Source organism: Xiphophorus couchianus, chromosome 21 (assembly GCF_001444195.1).
Source record: "Xiphophorus couchianus chromosome 21, X_couchianus-1.0, whole genome shotgun sequence".
In the NCBI taxonomy this organism is placed as follows: Eukaryota; Metazoa; Chordata; class Actinopteri; order Cyprinodontiformes; family Poeciliidae; genus Xiphophorus; species Xiphophorus couchianus.
The window spans coordinates 11,910,186-11,929,729 of NC_040248.1; the positions used below are offsets into that span (position 1 = coordinate 11,910,186).

General features: G+C 39.2%; 1 protein-coding gene across 3 annotated transcripts; it reads left to right on the forward strand.

Moving 5' to 3' along the window:
• The first annotated feature begins 169 nt into the window (after positions 1 to 169).
• Positions 170 to 15,664, forward strand: qtrt2 (queuine tRNA-ribosyltransferase accessory subunit 2). Of its 3 annotated transcripts, none has more exons than XM_028005671.1 (9): positions 170 to 293; positions 550 to 779; positions 853 to 908; positions 2,788 to 2,864; positions 2,954 to 3,163; positions 3,905 to 4,104; positions 8,141 to 8,310; positions 13,348 to 13,456; positions 13,586 to 15,664. In XM_028005671.1, exons 2-9 carry the CDS (start codon positions 562 to 564, stop codon positions 13,827 to 13,829), a joined length of 1,284 nt encoding a protein of 427 aa, XP_027861472.1. In that variant the 5' UTR covers positions 170 to 293; positions 550 to 561; the 3' UTR covers positions 13,830 to 15,664. The 3 variants fall into 3 exon arrangements, with proteins under 3 accessions (XP_027861472.1, XP_027861475.1, XP_027861473.1); XM_028005674.1 differs by having other exon boundaries at positions 8,141 to 8,292; XM_028005672.1 differs by having other exon boundaries at positions 224 to 304.
• The last annotated feature ends 3,880 nt before the right edge of the window (positions 15,665 to 19,544 follow it).

Below are 19,544 nucleotides of genomic sequence, written 5' to 3' on the forward strand. Positions count from 1 at the left end.
ATGGAAAGTTTCTGCACATTGCAGAAAGTTTTTCTGTAATGTGCAGAAAATGTGTACTTTTTCTGCACATTGTGTTAAACCTTTGCCTTTTATTGGTAATAAAGTGAATACACATAATTGGGTACAAAACGGATTTTTTCTTTTACAACTACCTCAAAGCAAAAATGCTTCGTTTACTCAGAAAAGCCTATTTCCAAGGAGAACATGCCACTCACAATATGGCGGACGTACTGACGTATAATTTCTTCTGACGTTATATTTCCGCGACTTGTAGTTCCCACGAGTTTTTAGCGGTAAGCCGAAAGTATGTCTATAAATTAAGCCAATAATAGTACATTGAGCATAACTATTTGCGCATGTTGTCTATTATAACGCGTTAGTCCGCTGAATTAAACATATTAAGTATCTAAAAAGGTTTCTCGCGTCGTAACTTTTGTGTGATAAAGCTAACTAGCTACGTGGCTATACCCTATGCTTTGGCTGTGGTAGCAAAGTGGTTTCACTTTGACTAGTGTTGCTCCGTGAAATATTTTTACATGCTTTTTTCAGGAGTTGCTAGTGATGGCTGGCAGCAGGATGAAGTTGGAGTTGTCCAAAGTGGTTCAGGGAAGATGTCGTTTGGGTCAACTGAAGGAGATGGGAAGGATGGGGCAGCACTGTCTGGACATTCCAGGATGTCTTCTGTACACGCACCTTGGCACCGTTCCCCACCTCACCCAGGACACCCTGCACACCCTCAGCAGCCTCCCCACTGTCACCCAGGTCACTCTATCCAACATGTAAGCTGGAACCCACACACACTCTCCATTTCACATCCTGATTGCCTCCTTAAAGCTGACCATCTCTCTCCAGTGCAGAGCACCAAGACGTGCTGGAGGAGTTTAAAGGCGGATTTAAGAAGTTTGCAGGTACAAATCACATTTAATTTTGTTTTAATTACTGCCTTTACTAATGGTTATGCCATTGGAGGTAATCAGGAAATTAAACTGGGTTTTATTAAAAAAACAAAAACCTATACCTATCTTAGAAGAGGGCCAAGAGACTGAATCTATGAGACTGAATTTATTTTATTTAGCTTTACGTATATTTTTTCCACTTTTGAGTTTTTTTATTTCTGCTTTTAATCTTTTTATTTTAATTCTAATGTTTTATTATTTGATTTGATAATCCTTTATGTTCAGTAGTTGGTTCATTACATGCTGCTTTTTAAAGTGTTTTATAAATACTTTGCTAAGTATTTACTTTGCTAAGTATATACTTTGCTAAGTATTTATAAAATACTTTTGTGAATTCAATTCAATTGAATTGGAACGCCAGAAATCTCAGTTTCTCAGTTGTGCAAAGCATCTTTTAGAAAAGTGTGTGTGCTTGCTCCATCCTTTCCCATGTTTCCATAGCTTGGGCAAAACAGCAGTTTGACATATGTTGACAAAAAACAGTAACAACAGGACATTTTGGTAGATGTTCAGGGAGTAACCTCGAGATTTTCCACACATCAGAAGGTATATGCTTTACCCAAAGCACACGTGTGGTTGGGGAGAACACTTTCTTCATCTGGCTTCATGTGATTAATTATCCTCATCTGATGCTTGAGATAGGCACCAGCCCCTCACAACCCTTCAGGGCATAAGCAGCGACAATACAATTTATATGTTCTTCTTTACTGCATTTGTCTTGTGGGAAAAACAACTTTGTTCTGATGTAGAAGGATGGAAGGAAATGTTCAACTTTATTGAGGCTGTCATATAACCTTCTACATAAGTCCTTTTCTACCTTGTTAGACCTAATGTAATCAACAATTTCCTCTGTCCTTATGTACCCTTTCCCATTGTGTCCATTTGCCTGACCTGTCTCTCTTTCTTAAACCTTCCTTGAGTGTTTGTCCTTCCTGACTTCCTTTTTCATTCCTTTCATTCCTCCTTGTGCCCCCTGTTCCATCCTTACTCTCATTCACCTCCTTCATTCCTTCCACATGCCCTCATTTATGTTGCATGTGTCTTTCCTCCCATTTATTCTCCCTACCAACCTTCCATGCCTTCTCCATGTTTTTTTCTTTCTGTCCATCCATCTTTCTTTGCTTGTCATTATTTCATTCCTTTATTTTGTTGTTCCTTCCTTCCTTTCCTTTGCTTGTCATTCCTTCATTACTTCCTTGTGTCCTACGTCAATTCTTTCTGTTCTGCCTTCCAACTTCTTACCTTCCTTCCTTGTACTATAAAAAACCCAAAAAGTGTTAACTTTGTACATATAAAATATGACGAAACCTCATTAATAGAAATCTCATATCTGATGCCTCTAACAAATTATCTGAGTGGAATATTTACAATCTAATTAACTCTTTTAAGCCTGACTAAAAGTAGTTAATTTCTCATTAATACTTTGCCTTAAATCTGCTAGAAGTGTGACCCTATTTGACGTTGCAGCACCTCCGTCGCCATGGCGCTGAGCACTATCCACACACCCTGGGATCCACATTTAAAATTAGAAATGTAATTGCTGCTTCGTTTAATATAAACTGTCAGGGATTACTTCAGTGTTGTCTCTAGAGCTGCAGAAAGGAAGACTAGTGATTTAATTACTAGAAATAATAATTAGAGCCCTTTTGTTTTCTCACCTTCTGATCTTCTGCTGCAGCTGGCTCTGCTGATAACTGTACAAGTCGCCACATTAGCATGCACTAATGGAGCACTTCGCTTCGCCAGCTTGCTCTGGGCTCAGCTGCCGCAGGCTGTGGGATTTGAAGTTTGTTCTCATTGTGTGACTTCTGGGGTTCTGCTGTTTTTTCAGGTCTCCATGATACTGTGTTGTACTGCTCACTCCACGACTCTGCAGCCCAAAGCCCGACAGGCCACACCACCAACAAGGTGAGCTGCGTCTCCTGGAAGAGGTTGTATCTCACTGAGGTGCCAAATAGAAGCACATTCGGGCTTTGAATGTAATTATCCACCATTAGACGGTGTCAGTTTGGGGCAGCGGTGGGCGGATAGAGCTGACAGTGGCTAAGTTCATGGCCCTTCAGAGGACGGTGCAGCCAGACTGGTACCAGACCATGGCAGATGGGGAGACCTGGCAGACCGGCATCTCACGGAAAAGGGTTCGAAAGTCGGTGGACCGATCTCTGGCTCATTTGGACGAATGTCTGCTGGTGCATCAGAAATCACAGGTACATACACATTCAACTGACACACACTATCTTTTGGAGTCAGTCTAGTGCGAAGTTAAAAACATCAGACATGGATTGATTGTTCGGTGGCTGTCGCTGGCACTGCCTTGCAGCTGAGCTTCTGCTGGAAAAACAGGCAAGATTAGGGTGAACACATTGTCAGCAGATGTGCGAGCCTGCAGCACTAAGAGCGACTGATCAGATTCTACTTTTTTCTCCTGATAAATGATCCCCATTCTCTCAGATCTCCATGTTTACCGAAGCTTTTCTGTTTGTCTGTTTTAATGTCATTTTTGCAAGTTTTTCCATCGTCTTTATCTTGTTTTTCTTTTACCTGACTGCCAAGCAAATGTTCCTTGACACAATAAAGTGAGAAATCATGTCGAGCAAAGAGAACTGAGTTACTGCAGGTTATTTTTTATCTTGTATATACCCAGTGAGCTGTGAGATTGCTGCCAAATTCCCCAAACCCCCCAGTGTGTCTGTCCTCCTCATGATGTGCAACTGCTTGTTGAGTAATCAAAATCCAAATGGAGTCTGGCAGAGGAAATCGTCTTTATTTATTTATTTTTCCCCCTTAAGAAGAAGAAATAAAATTACCTTCAAGATTTTCATGCATCATGCTTATTGGTTAAAAAACAATTAGTGTTTTTCTTCTTATTTTTTCTTTCTCTGCCTCTATTCCTTTGAATCTTGCAGCAGTTTCAGGGTGCGATCACAAGTGTGTCTTTCTGCTGTCAGGAATTGGATGGAGTCAGTGTGTTTGGGGTGGTGGAGGGAGGAGACATCTTGGAAGAGAGGCTGCGATCGGCCAGGGAGACGGCCAAAAGGCCCGTAGCGGGATTCTGCCTGGACGGCTTCCAGAATGGTGCCATGGATCAGGCCCTGAGGAGCCAGCTCATCACTGCTGTCACTAAGGAGCTTCCTGAGGACAAACCCAGGTGAAACTCTGTTACCAGGTTCTTATGTCCCCAGGAAATCTAACAGGTTTTTAGGGTTTAAGTAAAAATAATTTATTGAAAACTGTAAAACTCACGTAAGTAAAAAGAAAGCAACATGAAAACATTGCCCTGAAAAGTGCTGGGGATCATTTTGTGATGCCAGTAACAACAAAGTAACAAAATTCCTGCAGTGCCTTTGAAGTATTTATGCCCCATGAACTTGAACCAGAAACCTCAATGTGGTTTTATTGATATTTTATTTGGCAGGCTGTCACAAAGTTAAAGCAAAATAAGTGATTTTCAAAATATTCACAAATGAAAAGATGCAGAGCAAAGATCTGCTGCTGTGTTTCAGCCTGTCACAGAAAATCCAAATAAAAATAATTTAGATTTGGGGATTTGACCTGGCAAAATATGAAAAGTTTCTTACTTTACCAGTTTACAAATCATTTAGTACTTATGTCATTCAAACTCTCATTTAAAGTTTTGATAATGACTCTTACAGTACATCAAATATCATTTTTTCATGGAGTTTATTATTTCTGATTATTTTGTATAAACTAATAAAGTTTTTCACAATGCGCCTCCCAGTTGGCTGATCTCGCCCTGTCAGTAAATCTTCTGCTTTTATTGATTCTAAATGAAACCCAGTGGCTCATCTTCAGTGTCATCCTGCTCCTTCAGCCTGTCAGCAGTCACAGCTCAGTCTTAAAGGAAACATATCACATACAGCGCTTGTTCAAAGGATAATAATATCTTGTGAGATTTTAAAGAAACAGGTGGCTTGGTACACACCGAACAGCAGGATTACAGCATGAAAGCCCTCTTATCTATAATTATTTTGGGGGTGTAGTTGGTGTGTGAATTTGGAGGCGTTTGTATGCACAAGATGTTTTCTAATCCAACTCCACTAAAAACGTTTTTACAAGCTTCAGTAAATTAGATTCAATACCTTCTTTGAGTCAGTTGTGATGTAAATTTAAGACATACTTTAATAATGAATAATAATGTACCAAGTAATTTAAATTTAACTTAGTTAATCAGTTAACCATACCACTGAACTCTTAAATTATGCTTTTACACCTCACTTCCTTTTATAACAGAGTTTCAGGCACTGATGATGGATTTCAGCGAGCTATTGAAATCCCAGTTTTCAAGCCAAACTTTGACTGGAACTGACATTGGAAAAGGGTAACAAGAACATATTGTTCCCCCCTTAAACACACAATTAATCAGTTTTAGGAGCAGAATCCAAAGACAGGGAAGATGTTCCTGAAATTTCTCCCAAAAGGAAGCTTTTTGATGGAAAAAGCAATGAAGGAATAAATGCAGAAATGTGAGATGTAGCTAAATGTACGTAAGATATGTTATGGAAAATCTGGTTGACTTGTAAAACTCCCATCTTTACATCACAGAGCAAACAAAAATCACAGAACTGCATCTACATTTCAGCCTTTCAGTAGAAATCCAACTCTAAGCCTCAGTCTTGCTGAAATAAATTTTTATATTACACCACAGCTCCTTTCATTTATTTTCTCTAAGATTTTAAGCCTAGCATTCAGATATTTCTGCAATTTGACTCTCTTACTTTTTATAAGGAATGACCTTATGATCTTACACCTCACTGCATTTCTCCATTGAAATCCACTTTGCCTCCACCTTGTAAGACTGTAGCAGATCCGTGCTTTGACATCCGATAAAGTGGAATATTTCTGTGTGGCAGCATCAACTGAAGGATATATATTCAGTTAGGTCCTTATGCAGAGAGTTTATCACCAGCATTTGCATCAAAGTACATTTTGCTAGCTGCAGACATACATATTGTAACTGTGGTGCTTCAATGTCATGGAAAGGAAGCTGCATTCCTCCACAAAACGATTACTGTTTTGCTGTTAACTTTGAAAGAATACAAACTAATGTTGATAAAAAGGCTTTATGTGTTTTTTAAAATTTTTTATTCTCACATGCATCTAAATGTGTTCTGGAACACATTCGGGTTGTTTCATCTCTGAAACAACCTGAAATAGACAAAAAGCTTTTTACATTTTTATAGACAAACAACTAAATTTCAACATCATCTAACTATTGAAGCGACTAAACAAGACTGAACAATCATCTGAGAATGTGGGGGTCATAGGTTCACTTCTCATCTGCAGATTCAACCTATTTAATAGCCTCCTTTTCTCATAACAACGGGCCCAGCCTGTTTCAAAAACGTGTCACAATAAGCACAGCTGTGCTTTTCACGATTTATCTCCACATTCTCCATTATCTCTTACTTTCTTTGTCTCTCTTTCCATTTCCATCACCTCAAATGCGATTTAGCATACTCGCTACGTAGTGTCCAAATGCTCTCCTGTGGAATCTTAGTTTCCATCCTCATTATGGAAGACAAAATCTGTGATGGCGCCCTTCACAATTAGTGGCAACCCTGTTGGAGCGGCACAATAGCTTGCATTTTCATTGTTTTGCAGTTTCAAATTTTGCACTGAAAAAAAATTCACTTTTCTAATAAAAAGTTTTTGAAATTTCCTTTACTGCATACTGTTTCTAACATTATGCATAGTGGCAAAAATAAATAAAGATTCTTGTTATAGTTGTATTCACATATCCAGTTATATTTTTCTTCCCCATTTTGAAGAGAGCATAAAGTTGTTATAAAGGTACTACACTTGAAAAAGTTAAATTACAAAGTTTTACACCAATTAAAGGTTGTATTTTCCTAGATTTTCTCAGAGTGAGATTATGCTGCTGGAATGAAAGGTAAATTTATTCTGAGGCTTTTTACACATCCTTACCTAGGCAGGGGTGCCAATCTGGCATGGTTGGAAGTGAAACCTGGGAGGAGATAACGACGGCACAGGTCTTCTTTTTCTCTAAGGTGGAGCAGCGATTTTCCAGCTCAAATTTGAACTTCTTCACTGTGTGGGATATTTTCAAACCTAGAGGCTTTAAAAGTGGCAGCATTTGGCTTTAATTATGAATTGCTAAGGGATTCTCACTCTCAAATGTATATTCTCAAGCACAGAAAAGTTTTTTTTCTACATATGCTGCTTAAAACCTCTTTGTTTCTCCAACAATTTGCATCGCCTTAAGCATTCTTCCTGGGTGTAGATGCTAAAAGTTGCCTGAGTTTGACCCGGCTGCTGCTGAAGGCCCAGAATATTGGCTGATGCAGCCAGAGGGTACATGCTGTTAGTTTGTTGATGGACTGTCATCGCTCCTCTCTCTCTGTGTAGCCTTTGCTTTGGTCAAACCTCCTTTAATCCTTCACTCCGCAAGGTCACAGAGCTGCACTGACAGATGCAAATGTGCAACCATAAATCAGCCATGACTCAGCAAACCACAGCTACCAGATGGATGTTGTGATAAAAAAGAAACTTTGACATGATGATCATTTTACTAGCTGGCTTTTGATCAAAAACCAGATTCTTTTGAAGATATTCAAATAGACCCCTGTGCCTTTCAACAACACCAGGACAAACTTTGTTTGGAAATAGTTGTGTTCTGGACTAAATTAGCGTTTTGGAAACTTCTCTGCCTCTGAAGAAGTCGGTTTCACATGAGCTCTGGAAGTGGTGGAGGAGTTGTGCTTGCTGCTAGAGGCCCTGAGCATTGCAGTGGAGCTGCGAGCGACAATACTCTATTACCAGGGGCTCCCTGAGAGCTTTGCTTCATTGGCTCATCTGGAACACCATGGGGCATCCCCCCTGCGGGTTCTTCATGCTGGAGGCAGGTGCAGCTTCCAGCCAGAAAGTGGAGAGGAGTCATTATCAGATGCTAAATTGGGCTTGACCTTGATGCCTGTAGGCAGAGAGTGAGAAGCAGCCAGTTTTACGGAAAGCTCAAAACACACAAGAGGAGCGCAAGCTAATGTGGTGAAACATCAGCTTGCGCGCAACATCCTGCCAAATATCCTGCAGATGTTTGTGCACATCACCTGTCTTGTTTCTCAGACATGTTGCATTAATGTTTAATACTTGCTGCTGTGTTTGTGTCCCCGTGTTTGTCGTCTCTCTGTTTGCATGTAACTCAGATTGCTGCAGGGCGTGGGGCGACCTGATGAGGTGCTGGCGTGCGTCGAAGCAGGCGTAGACCTTTTCGAGGGTTTCTTCCCTTTCCAGGTGACGGAACGGGGCTGCGCTCTCTGCTTCCTCTTCGACATCACACCGGACCCGGAGAGCGCAGGTAGAGCCCGCCTCACAGGTGTGGTGAAAATCTGTCAAATTTTAACTCTGTGATGGCTCAGAGTCTTACCTCTTCATTTTGCTGCCTTATTCTATTTTATTACACTTGATTAATTCCTATTAATAAAAAAACAACTTTTTACATATTTACTCACTTCAGTAATGCACCATGAGCATCTTTGTCAGTGGAGATCAAGAAACATATTGTGTTTGGAAAAGATCTTTTCCACATTTTGTCACGTTGACAAACTTAAGTGTATTTTATAGAATTTTATGTTGTAAACCGACACTAAGTAGCATATCATCCTAAAGTAGAAGGATGTTTTTGCAACTTTTTACAAATAAAAATAAGTGCTTTATGTGTATTAGGTCAGGCCAAGTAGTCTATACTTCTTTTTTAGCTGTAAAGTCCTACTAGCTGAAAATCTAGAGTCTGAAATATTCATCCTTCACTGGTGAAAATTGGTTTCAAGCCACATACTGTAAGTATCAATGAGGAGCTTCTGTGAATGATAATTTAAAAGTTCTAATTTTAACCTAGACTTTAAGTAGACCATTTTAACACATTAATATATGTCAAACTAAACCCTTATTGTAGCTCTGGTTGTATGTTTGGGATTATTGTCCTGCTGGAAGGTAAACCTTCACTCCAGCCTTCAACAGTTTCATTTTTACAAAGTCATTTTTTCAAAATTAGGTGGAGGACAAAGGAAACCTGTCTGCTGTGTTCCTTCGTTTACAATGCGTCTCTTAGGCCTCGCTGAATTTAGTGAAAACAGCTGAACTCTACTTACTGCTTAGGTGGCCTCTGCAATTAGTTGCGATGGATTTTTATTAGGAACTGAAAACAAACGGACTATATAATTTTTTAATTTTTATGAGTAAATGTTGTCAATCTATATAATCTTTTCCTTCTTCATAATAATAATTCAAAACATTTTATTGGTCTATCACAAAAAATGCCAATAAAATACATCAAAGCTTTTTGTGACAAAATGCAAAAGAATGCACACTTTTGAGTGGCAGTGTATCATTTTCATTTAATTTCCATCAACCTCTGTTGTAAATGTCTTGTCTCATCCCCTGCAGGACCCAGATTTCCCATACAGCTGTTGTCTTGTACTCATTAAGCAGCGCACTGCAAATGCCACTCACTTTAAGATGTTTTCAAACTCTGCCGCATTAATAGTTTTTATTTTTTATTTTCTTCGTTCTTCTATTCTGTACTCTAATGATATTTTCAGGTAAGAACACCTTGCCCAAAGCAAAAAGGTGACACTTCCACTTTTTAATGAAACTAGGATTGGGAAAGTGAGACCCCTGTAAAGATGCAAAATGCTGGCATTGTTAATGTTAATGTTAGCAGCTTGTAATAATATGTGCCTGGAGCAAACTGAGATCATTGAAAAGTTTGAAGTTTTCCCATTTTTCTGATTACAATGACTAATTAATGGAATTTGGATGTCATGGGAAATTCAATTCCTCCTGCATAAAATGGTTTATTTAGTTTTAATTTAATTCATAAAAGACATGCAAATGGAGAGTCGAGACGAGATTGCTGTAAGAAAATATGCAAATATATAAGGAAATATTGGTGATGTTAGCACATTTAAAAGCACGGTAATCAGCTTTGATGTTTTTAATTGCACAAAGTTGCACTGAGCTGATAAAACTAAACTCATGATTGATTCATGAACCTAGCAGGATTTCTTTAATTTCCATAGGAGAAGCATCTGGAGTTTAAAAAAAAAAAGCATAGGGTGAACACTCTTGGTTCTAACGGAAACGCAAAGAAACATTCTTCTCACGCCTCTGAGCAGGGAATTACAACACGTTCAATTAGACCTAAGTGGTTCAGTTTAAAGGCCCTGCAGAGAGTTGTCGGTACACAAACAGCCCCTCATTTAGTCTCAGTCTGGTGAACAGCACAGCCTCGTCCGACAGCCGTTTTTCTCCTGATGAATAGGAAATAAGTGGATTTAGTGATCAGATTCACATAATGGCTCTAAAATTATGCATGCATGGCAGTGTGTGGAAATCAGTGTTAGATTAGTTAACTCGGTGGATAACGTGGAAAAAAAAATCAATAATATATCTCCTGAACAGCTCCAAGCGAGGTAACAATTAGGCTCGACCCTGTCACAGTGATTGTTGTCCTTGTTGAGGAAGTGAAGAAATGGAACAGAAGGAGCTGTGTTTGAAGAGCTGCACTGAACTGGTCTGACTCTCGACTTTGTGGTTAATTAAAAAGTTGCGTTAAACTCCCCTGACAGAGTTTGGCATGTAGTGTCAAAAAGAGAGTAATCGATTCTGTGCAGGGTGCATAATAGAGTTCAGTTGAGGTGAGAGCAGTAATAGTGTCAAACCAAGGAGAAACTGTTACTCCCCTCTCTCAGCCAATTATGATACCCCCTGGGAAGGGGTGAGAATACCCTCACCCTCCTGCTAGGATCCTCCTGACACATCCAATCTTTTACTCGTTTACCCCTTGCTTCCTTTTCGACCCTCTTCTAGTTTTCATGGGGTATTCTCAATTTTCTGAACTTCCTCTTTTATTGTCTAGTCTTTTTTTCTTTCTTGCACTCAAATTTAACATTTTTGTAAAAGGTTCCTAGACGACAACATTGACCATTTTCAATAGGTTCTATTGAATCTTCCGTTCACTTGCCCGCCTGTCAGTCAGTGGCTACAGCTGCTTATCTTTTATTGATAAAAACAAAATCAAACCAAATATCCAGTCAAATATATTGTGTCCATTTTTTATTAGTTAGTCTTTGTTGAATGGACTAGCTGAAATTTTTGTTTATCGTTGCAACTTGTTCTAAGCATTGGTTGCAAAAGCAGAAAGGGGCTGAACATCACGGATCATTTTCCAGCTTTACGACTTTACAATTAATGTTTTGTGTCTTCATCCGAGATCTTGTGATGCTTATGTTTTGTGCTGGAAAGCTGGAAAATAATTAGTGAGCTCCTTCAGCTGCACTGCACCTGCTTGTTTGTTGGAAGATGCACAGAGTTCTTTGATTTTATTGGTCTAAATGTTTTCATTGATCAAAAGTCAAGAGAAAAAGTTAAAAACTAACATATTTGTATAGGACTAAGTAGGAAAGCAGCAGTCAGGTGAAGCCAATTCAGGTAAACCCCATGAAAGCCACTTAGGGAAACATTTGTTGCTGTGTATCAATCTCTGAAGGATTATAAGGCCAGGTCCAGACATCCTGTCCTTGTTCTGAGCAAGAATGAATATTCAAAAGAGGAAGACATTTAAGACTTTTTCCAAACATCCCAGCAGTGGCTGTCCCTGCAGATTCATCCAAAGGTCAGAACATGCAGTTCTCAGAGAAATTGGTAAAAAAAAAAAAAAGAGAGAGAGCTGTATTAGAGCAACAGTGGCTCTCAAAAGTTTGCACAGCCCTGTTAAAATGCCAGATTTATTTTAATTCAAAAATGTATAATTTATCGTGAACATAATAAAACAAGTATTTGAGAAGGAAGAAGATGGAAAATCTGCTACAACCTGATTACATAAGTGTGCAAACCTTCACACTTCAGGTGTTCAAGCACGCACTTATTCAGTTTCAGGATCCAGTTCCAAAATTAGTTTTATTTGAAAATGCTTTAGTGTATTTTACAGGCGACATAATGAACAACATAAAATGTAGGAACATTAATCCATTAATCTCAAATTTTTACAATAATTTTTTTGGGAAAAATAAAACTAATTGTATACCTATGATCTATTTAAGAAAAAAAAAACAAATGGATAACTTAACGTTAGAGGTTTTTGGCCCAAATGCAAACATTTAAATTAAATGTATTTAGTTACAATTACAGTTCCTTTATTTATTTCACCGACTGGCTCTGCTTTAAATGCTTATTTGATATGATTAGGTAAAATTTGCTTATGACAGTGACAGGTGTTTCATTTAGTGCAGAATCTGTGTATAAATTTCTGCCAAGCACGCGGTATCTGCTGGGGACTCTCCAGATGGTTCTGTGTTACAAAGCAGCTGGCTTGTTGGGTCAGCTGTCTGCTGGACATCTGCAAGCTTTGACACTCACCGTCTCAACCAACAACCAGAAGACTTAGCGTGACAGCACTGCAGCTTAAAACAGCAACTTTGTTTTATTTTCTGCAGAAAGCGTCACATTTTAGATAAATTTAATTGTACAAGAAGTTGGTTGTTATTAAAGGTATGCTAAATACAAAGTATTCAAATTTGTGAGAGAAAGTGTAGTTCCTATCTCTTTATTTCCAAGTGTAAAAATCTTTACTTCATATTATGTTTCATTGCCAGTTTAATTGTAGATGGAAAGATGATGCTGTAGCTCACTTCTCAGTTATCTGCCAAAAAGCAAAAAAGAAAAACAAAAAAGAAGTCGTCTTTACTTGTTTCCAAGCCTTCAGACTTGTCATGTTCCCCCGTTGGTTTCTGTATCTGCTGCTGTTCTCCATATTTGTAATGCACGACTTGTCCTCAGCACAGGTGGCATCTCCCTGCTTTGCATTTTGCTGTCGTTGCTTGAGTTTTGTTCTGTCCCACTTTATTCTCATGGTTATTACCTCCCCAGCTTTATTTTGCAGACAGACCCAATTATATAATTTCTTTCCTCCCCCTCAGTTCTGCGCTAACCTTTTTTGCTTATTTCATGTTCAACTTGACTCCATTTTGTATTGACTGTAGATTTCAGTTTGTAATCCTGTGCTTAACTTTGGACCGTTTCCTCATCCTTCCTTTGTCTCGCCATCCCTCGTGCTCCTCCTCGGTTCGTCTCACTCTTCTTCTTTCTTGTTCACTTAGTTGGAGTAAACCCAAAGGGAGAAGCTATCTGCATTAAGCAAAGTTTAGTATTCACAACATAACCAGTTAGCATTTCTAATATGGAGAGAGGAGAAAATAAAAGGCTCAGCATGGCCTCACTGTAGGTCAGAGCATAATTGGCATTTATTTAGGCTGGTGGTTGTGTGCATAGGGAATTATTTTCTGCCACAGGGTAAGATTATAGCTTGAATGGCTTCTGTTGAAATTAATAAGGTGCATGTGTGTTTTGGCAGCGGCTGATGAAGAGCAGCACACAGCGGGGGAGACGCAGCTGAACGGAGATCTTAATTGTGATGATCAAACACACATGACACGCTTCGAGATGGATCTCAAAGACAAAAGGTTTGTAGAGGGATTTGTGAGAACCCCACAGGGTTTCACAGACTCTCTGCTTTGATGTGTTTGATCTACATTTACGCTCATTGCTTGTTAATTTGAGTCGGCTCGAGCTTTCGATGAACTTCTGTCCAGGTACCAGGACGACTTCAGGCCCCTGGTGGAAGGGTGTGGCTGCTATTGCTGCAGGAACCACCAGAGGGCGTACGTGCACCACCTGCTGGTGACCAATGAGCTGCTGGCTGGAGTTCTCCTCATGATTCACAACACAAGCCACTACAACAGCTTCTTCAGGGCAGTCAGAGAAGCTTTGGCCAATGACAAAATGGACCTCCTGAGGAGGCGTGTGCTTGGGACAGTAAAGGAGGAAAGCGGATAACTGAGAGGGACGGGAAGGGGGCAAGGCAGAAAATGTTTCTCTAAACTGGCACAACGCAGGTTACTGTAATGCTGCACAGACCTTCAGATGACTTATGTTTGCTAAACCCAGATCTCTGAAAAATAAAGAAGAAAAGGAGCAGATAAATATTGAGAATTCTGTTTGTGTGTTCAGTTCATCTCAAGTTCGCAGTGCAGGTTTATATCTCAAACTGCTGGCAGTGACTAAAATAACAAAACAATGTATCACCAAATATTTTGGGTATTTAGCAATTAAGATAATTTAGAGGCGTTCTGAGTTTGGTGATTTCCACTACCTACTGGAGCTGTGCGATGACGAAGGTCGCTTTCAGCGCAACTTTCATCTTCCGAAGGCCCAATTTGACAACCTGCTGACTGTATCGGTGCCTGCACAGGCCACATAGTAAAGTCTCTCTGACTGGTTGAAACTCCACCAGACATGCGCCAAACGCTTGAAATCCAAAAACGCGCAGTGCCGGATGTGCAAAACGCGTTTGGTCTGTTTGCAGCATTAAAAATCGAGCCACTGTTGATGAAAGAAGGAAGTTACTGTAGCCCATGATATTTCAACGAGGGCCAGTACCCCTTAGGTCCATCCCCACTGGCAATCATGCGACAGGATGATGGTTCCTTTAACACACGCCGACAATCTAGAGATTTTGCCTGTTGGAGTTAGAGCTGAATAATTGGGTCAAGAGGATGTTGCTGGGAATCCTTGCATTGGCCTAAGTACTGGGAGATAAGACGTCGAATGGACTCACTTACATAGCAGCACATATTAAAAGAAGAAATCAGGGTAATATATTACTCAGTATAAACAGTCAAACAGTGTGTTACTAAAGTGTTTCACGACCATCCACTCCTCTCACCCTGCTAACAGGAGCTGCGAGTTGACAGCTCCACCCTTCATGCTGCTGACAAAGGATAAAGATCAGATACAGATACGGGTTTGTGCTGCCTCCCGTGCAGTGATGGAGCATGGCTCATTGTGAAGGTGAGGGAGTATAATTGACTGCCAGAGCATGCCGATGCCTGTGGGAGGGGGACAGAGGACAGATGTAGTAAGAGGAGAGTGTGACAGATTTATGAAACGGCAATGAGAAGTTCCCCCCCGCTGCACTGTGAGTTACCCAAACTGCATCAAGCATTGTAAAGAAGGAGGTTGGGGGATTTGCTGTCATTAAGTGGGTGGGAGCTGAGTGTAAGTGCCTGAGTAATAAAAGTACAGAATTGGCCAGGAATGATAAGGAAAAAAAGTATTAAAATCTCTGGGAAGCAGGGAAAATCTAAAACAAGCAGTGACCTCTAGACTGTTTATTTTAACATCTTGTGGGATACAAGCAGACTAAAGGTATTGCAGGGAAGGTTTTGAAGGGCAATCCGCCATATTAGTCTGTAAAAATAGAAGTGATTGGATCTCACCCTTCCTCATCAGAAAAGCTGCTGCAGATTCTTCACCCTGAAACATTTCCAGATGAGGTTTTCAACAGTAAAAAGAACGCCAGTGCGTGTGAGAAACTGGAACGAAGGTCTGCACAAATAATCCCCGCTTTATGGTTTCGTCTGGTCACAGCATTAATGTGGTCTTTTAGAAGACATTACTGCTGACCGATGATTGAATTTGCTTCTCGGGGTCTGAACTCCTCCCAGTTTATTTACATAGATTTATTGAGCTTGTGGTTGTCCGTTGTACATTACAGGAAAACACATATGCACTGTGTAAAATGACTTTAAATACATGCAACTTTTATTGAAAGTTGAATGTATTGAACTTGCAATGTATCACCCGCCAGCTGATAAAGGAAGTTAAAACTGTGTCAGTTTAATACTTATATTAGAAAAAAGGTCGAATATGGTTTGAGATTTGGTGGCTATGTTAGACATAGTTGTTAAAGAGAGGGTATTCTTTGGTAATGGCAATTAATGGCCAAATATAAACTCCTTTGGAAATGCTATAACCATTTTAATAAAACTTCCACGGTCCAACAGTGAGCAGCCTTGGGCTTGTTTAAGCATCTATGGAAATGCAAATAATTAATGCAATGAAAGCTGCTGAATAATGTAGAAAGATTTTAAAGTGGTTTAGAAAAGCTGGTTGAGTTCCGGGAGACAAGAGACATTTCTGAACTCCTGACAGAATTGCTAAAAAAACCCCAAATCAAAACTATGTTTGACTACAAAAAAGACTTCCAACCTTAAAACACCATTTCCTCCTCTGAACTATGAAAGTCTTAAGGATATGTGAAGATAAAAGTTGACTATAATCAGTTCTCAGTGTCCCATCACTATGAGACCAGCGCTGGTTGAATACCCCATTGGTTTGCTCAAATGTACCATTTTTTGTCACATTACAAAATCCTTAACGTTTCACATTTTAAAACCACTGTGTACTCTTTTTTTCAGTAAGAGCTGCTTTCTGGCATGTTGCCAGAAAGCAGAATATCTTTCAGACACTCTGAACTCAATCTGAGCAGTTGACCTTGTATTGCTGTAAATCCGTAGACACCAGCATCACCGGGCCTTTTACAGTGTCACATTCCTCAGTATTGATTAGCTGCGTCCCAATAAAATCCCACACTGGAGTTGTAGAAGCTGCCAGTGTGAGGAAAATAAAAAAAATGATGACAGGGAAAAATATAGATGTTTTCTCCCAGAAGAAGGTTGTGGGTGATTGAGGATTAAGTTCAACATTAGGAGTTTGAAACTAAAAGATGCTAACATTAAGTGCAATTAAAATTTTTTGTGACTATAATATGTAAAAAGCATGACAGAAATGCTCATAGATAAGCTATTTATTCTGAGCATTTTCCTACAGAATCCGTTTCTAGTGGCTTTTTACGTCTAGAAACTGATTTTCTTGCCCATTCTCTCTTGCAAAATAGCTGAAGATCTGGCAGGTTGGATGAGGAGTTTCTGTAAACATGTTCAATCTTTACCACAGCTTTTCAACTGGATTAATCTCCAGACTATTGTAAGATATTTTCTGTTAGGCCCGCCCTGTATTGAGCCTCTTTCCAACAACTTTGACCAGCTTTTTGATACCAGCTAAAGAAAAGCATGATGCTGCCACCACCCATGTTTACAGAGGGGATTGTGTGCGCATAATGCTTTCTGTTCACTGATGTTTTCTAACACATCTGCACAGAACAGCTGGATTTATATTGAGAATGATCACAAACAGATTTCACAAACAGTGATTTCTGACAGCAATTGGCTAAAATTAATGTTTTTTGGGAAGTTTTTTTATAAAGAGGGCTGCATACTAATCACACCAGCTTTTGCAGAGTTTTATTAATGGGCAAAATCTATAAGCTTCTTCCCAATTTAGTGCTGCTTTGTGATGTGGTCACCACTCAAAAAACAAAGATAATATACCAGCTGGTTGTAATATGACAAAATAGGTTTCCTAAGTATTTTACATATTACAATTAGATACTTTCCAGGCTATTTTTCTACATTTTTTGACATACAAATTCTATAATGTTTAAAAACAAGATTCTGTGGTTTAAATTTTTGAACAATAAACTGTTCAAGTTGGCTGCTTATCCAGTGAATTGGTAGATGGCTTTTTAACTGTTTTCTCTCCATTTTGGCATCTGGATGAACTCAGGTTAATTTAGCTTTAATATCTTCAACAACTCATGAAGTTTGCCTTAATTTATCCTGCAAGTAAACATGATTTATTTAAAGCACAGTTTCTCATAATACCTTTATTGTGTTGGTGAAAATTCAGATTGATGTCATAAATTAAATAAAACATCCTTTTACATGTTCTATAAAATAAATATGCAATTTAGTCTGAAAGCATTAAAAGTTTTCCAAACTCAAAATATTCCCGTATTTTCCTTAGGCTGGGGAAATGATCATGTCACATTTTTATGCTTTCTTTTTAAATAAATGTTTGTGTGAGAAAAGAACTGAAGGAGCCAGATGATAAAGTAGACAGAAAAATGTAAATATCTTGCAGAATCAGAAAATGGTTGCAGCTGTAAATGGTCATAGAAAGTACTGAGATGGCTGAGGTGCAAAACGGAGCAAAGCAGACTACAAAAAACAGAAAGAAATAAAATATTGTGTTGGAATGTTATTTGCCCCAGGTTTCATACTTATTTCCCATGTAGCTGCAGAGTTTCTCCTTTGCTCCTCAAAATATGAAGTCATGTTTCTAATTTAAGGCCAAACAGATGATTTCATTCATATAAATTAGAAGTACTTTTTTCCAACTTTTGCCAGCTGCAGTTTCAGCTTTAGCAGCAGCTTTGGGGCATAGCAATAACAGAGGGTATAGCATGGGGAATTTATGTAACATACTGCAATGGATTTCATGTTTTAGCCTCATAGCAGGCCATGATAACAGAAAGAAGGGAACTGAGAAATGGGGGTCTGTGTGTGTGGCTGTGCTGCAGTGTGCATCATAACTAGTCCCTAGTTCTGAGCAGTCTGTAAAATCTTTTGTACAGTTCTGTTACTATTGAAACCGATAGCACACATCTTTAGTACTTCCTTAATTTGATTATTAGAATGTGTTTTTGTATGGTTTGTTATTTAGAAATAACAATTTACAGTTAGAAAGTTTCCTTGGGAAAATCGACCACTTACGCCTACTTACCCTTGAGGTTTTATGTCACATTACAAACCCCATATTTCAATGCATTTTATTGGGTTTTTATAAGAAAAACCAACAGAAACCAGCTAATAATTGTAAATTCAAAGAAAAAGTAGACATGTTTTTTATTTTTTTTAGAAAATAAGAAGAGCAGCCTGCATTTGTATCCAACTCCATTTTTTGATTGCATAACATAATTTCTTACTTTTTTTGTAAAATTATTTCGTGGCACAACTTTAAAGTGACAGGGAAATATTGTTGGAACTATCTGCTGTTTTGACGTCACTGTATCACTGTTAGTTCTTTTTCCAACACCAGTCCTCTCAAATAATGAGCTTTCTTTGTTGGATAGACATCAAGCAGAAGTGAGAGCATCCATCAGTGAAGCTCATGCTCATTTTCTGAGCCTCTTTCTCTGTGGCACCGAGTGACACAGTGCACATTTTTTATGTAAAAGAGCTCTAAATGACACAGTCAGCAGGTGGCCCTCACTCCTCATTTCAACCAATTATACAGACGGAGAGCGCCTTTCAGGCTTGATCGCTGCAAGTTTTTTATTTTTTTCTGTTCTCTCTTTTCCTTTTGATGGTCCAGTCTGTGGCATGAGCTGAGTCTCACATTTGTCTCCCTCTTCAGATGGCAGCTGGATGGCTATCTGATGTTGTGACAGCACAACATTTAAAAAGGAATGAGGTCAGCTACTCATTCAAAACAGACTGACTACATGACAACATCTTAAAAGCCAGTGGTATTAGGTGCGGTGGGTGTCACTGGGGAGGAAATGATGGCCTGTGAAAGGGTTTAACTGTGAGGGATTCTGTTGTAAGAGCAGACTGTCCAGAGACGGGAGACAGCGCAAGTATTTGTCACTTTGTGGGGAAGCGTAGACAGTGTGCTGGAAGCTTAAATCATTGATTTGACAAGGTGTTGCAGCAGCAGACGTAGCGGATAGTTTCACTGGGGACCTGCCCAGGGCAAGCCTCCGGGAGTCTTTCCCTTACAATTTCGTCCAAAAGGTACGAAAAGAGCCAAAACGAAAATGGAATGAGAGGACAGCAAAGACACAGCACAAAATCACCTCAGAGAAGT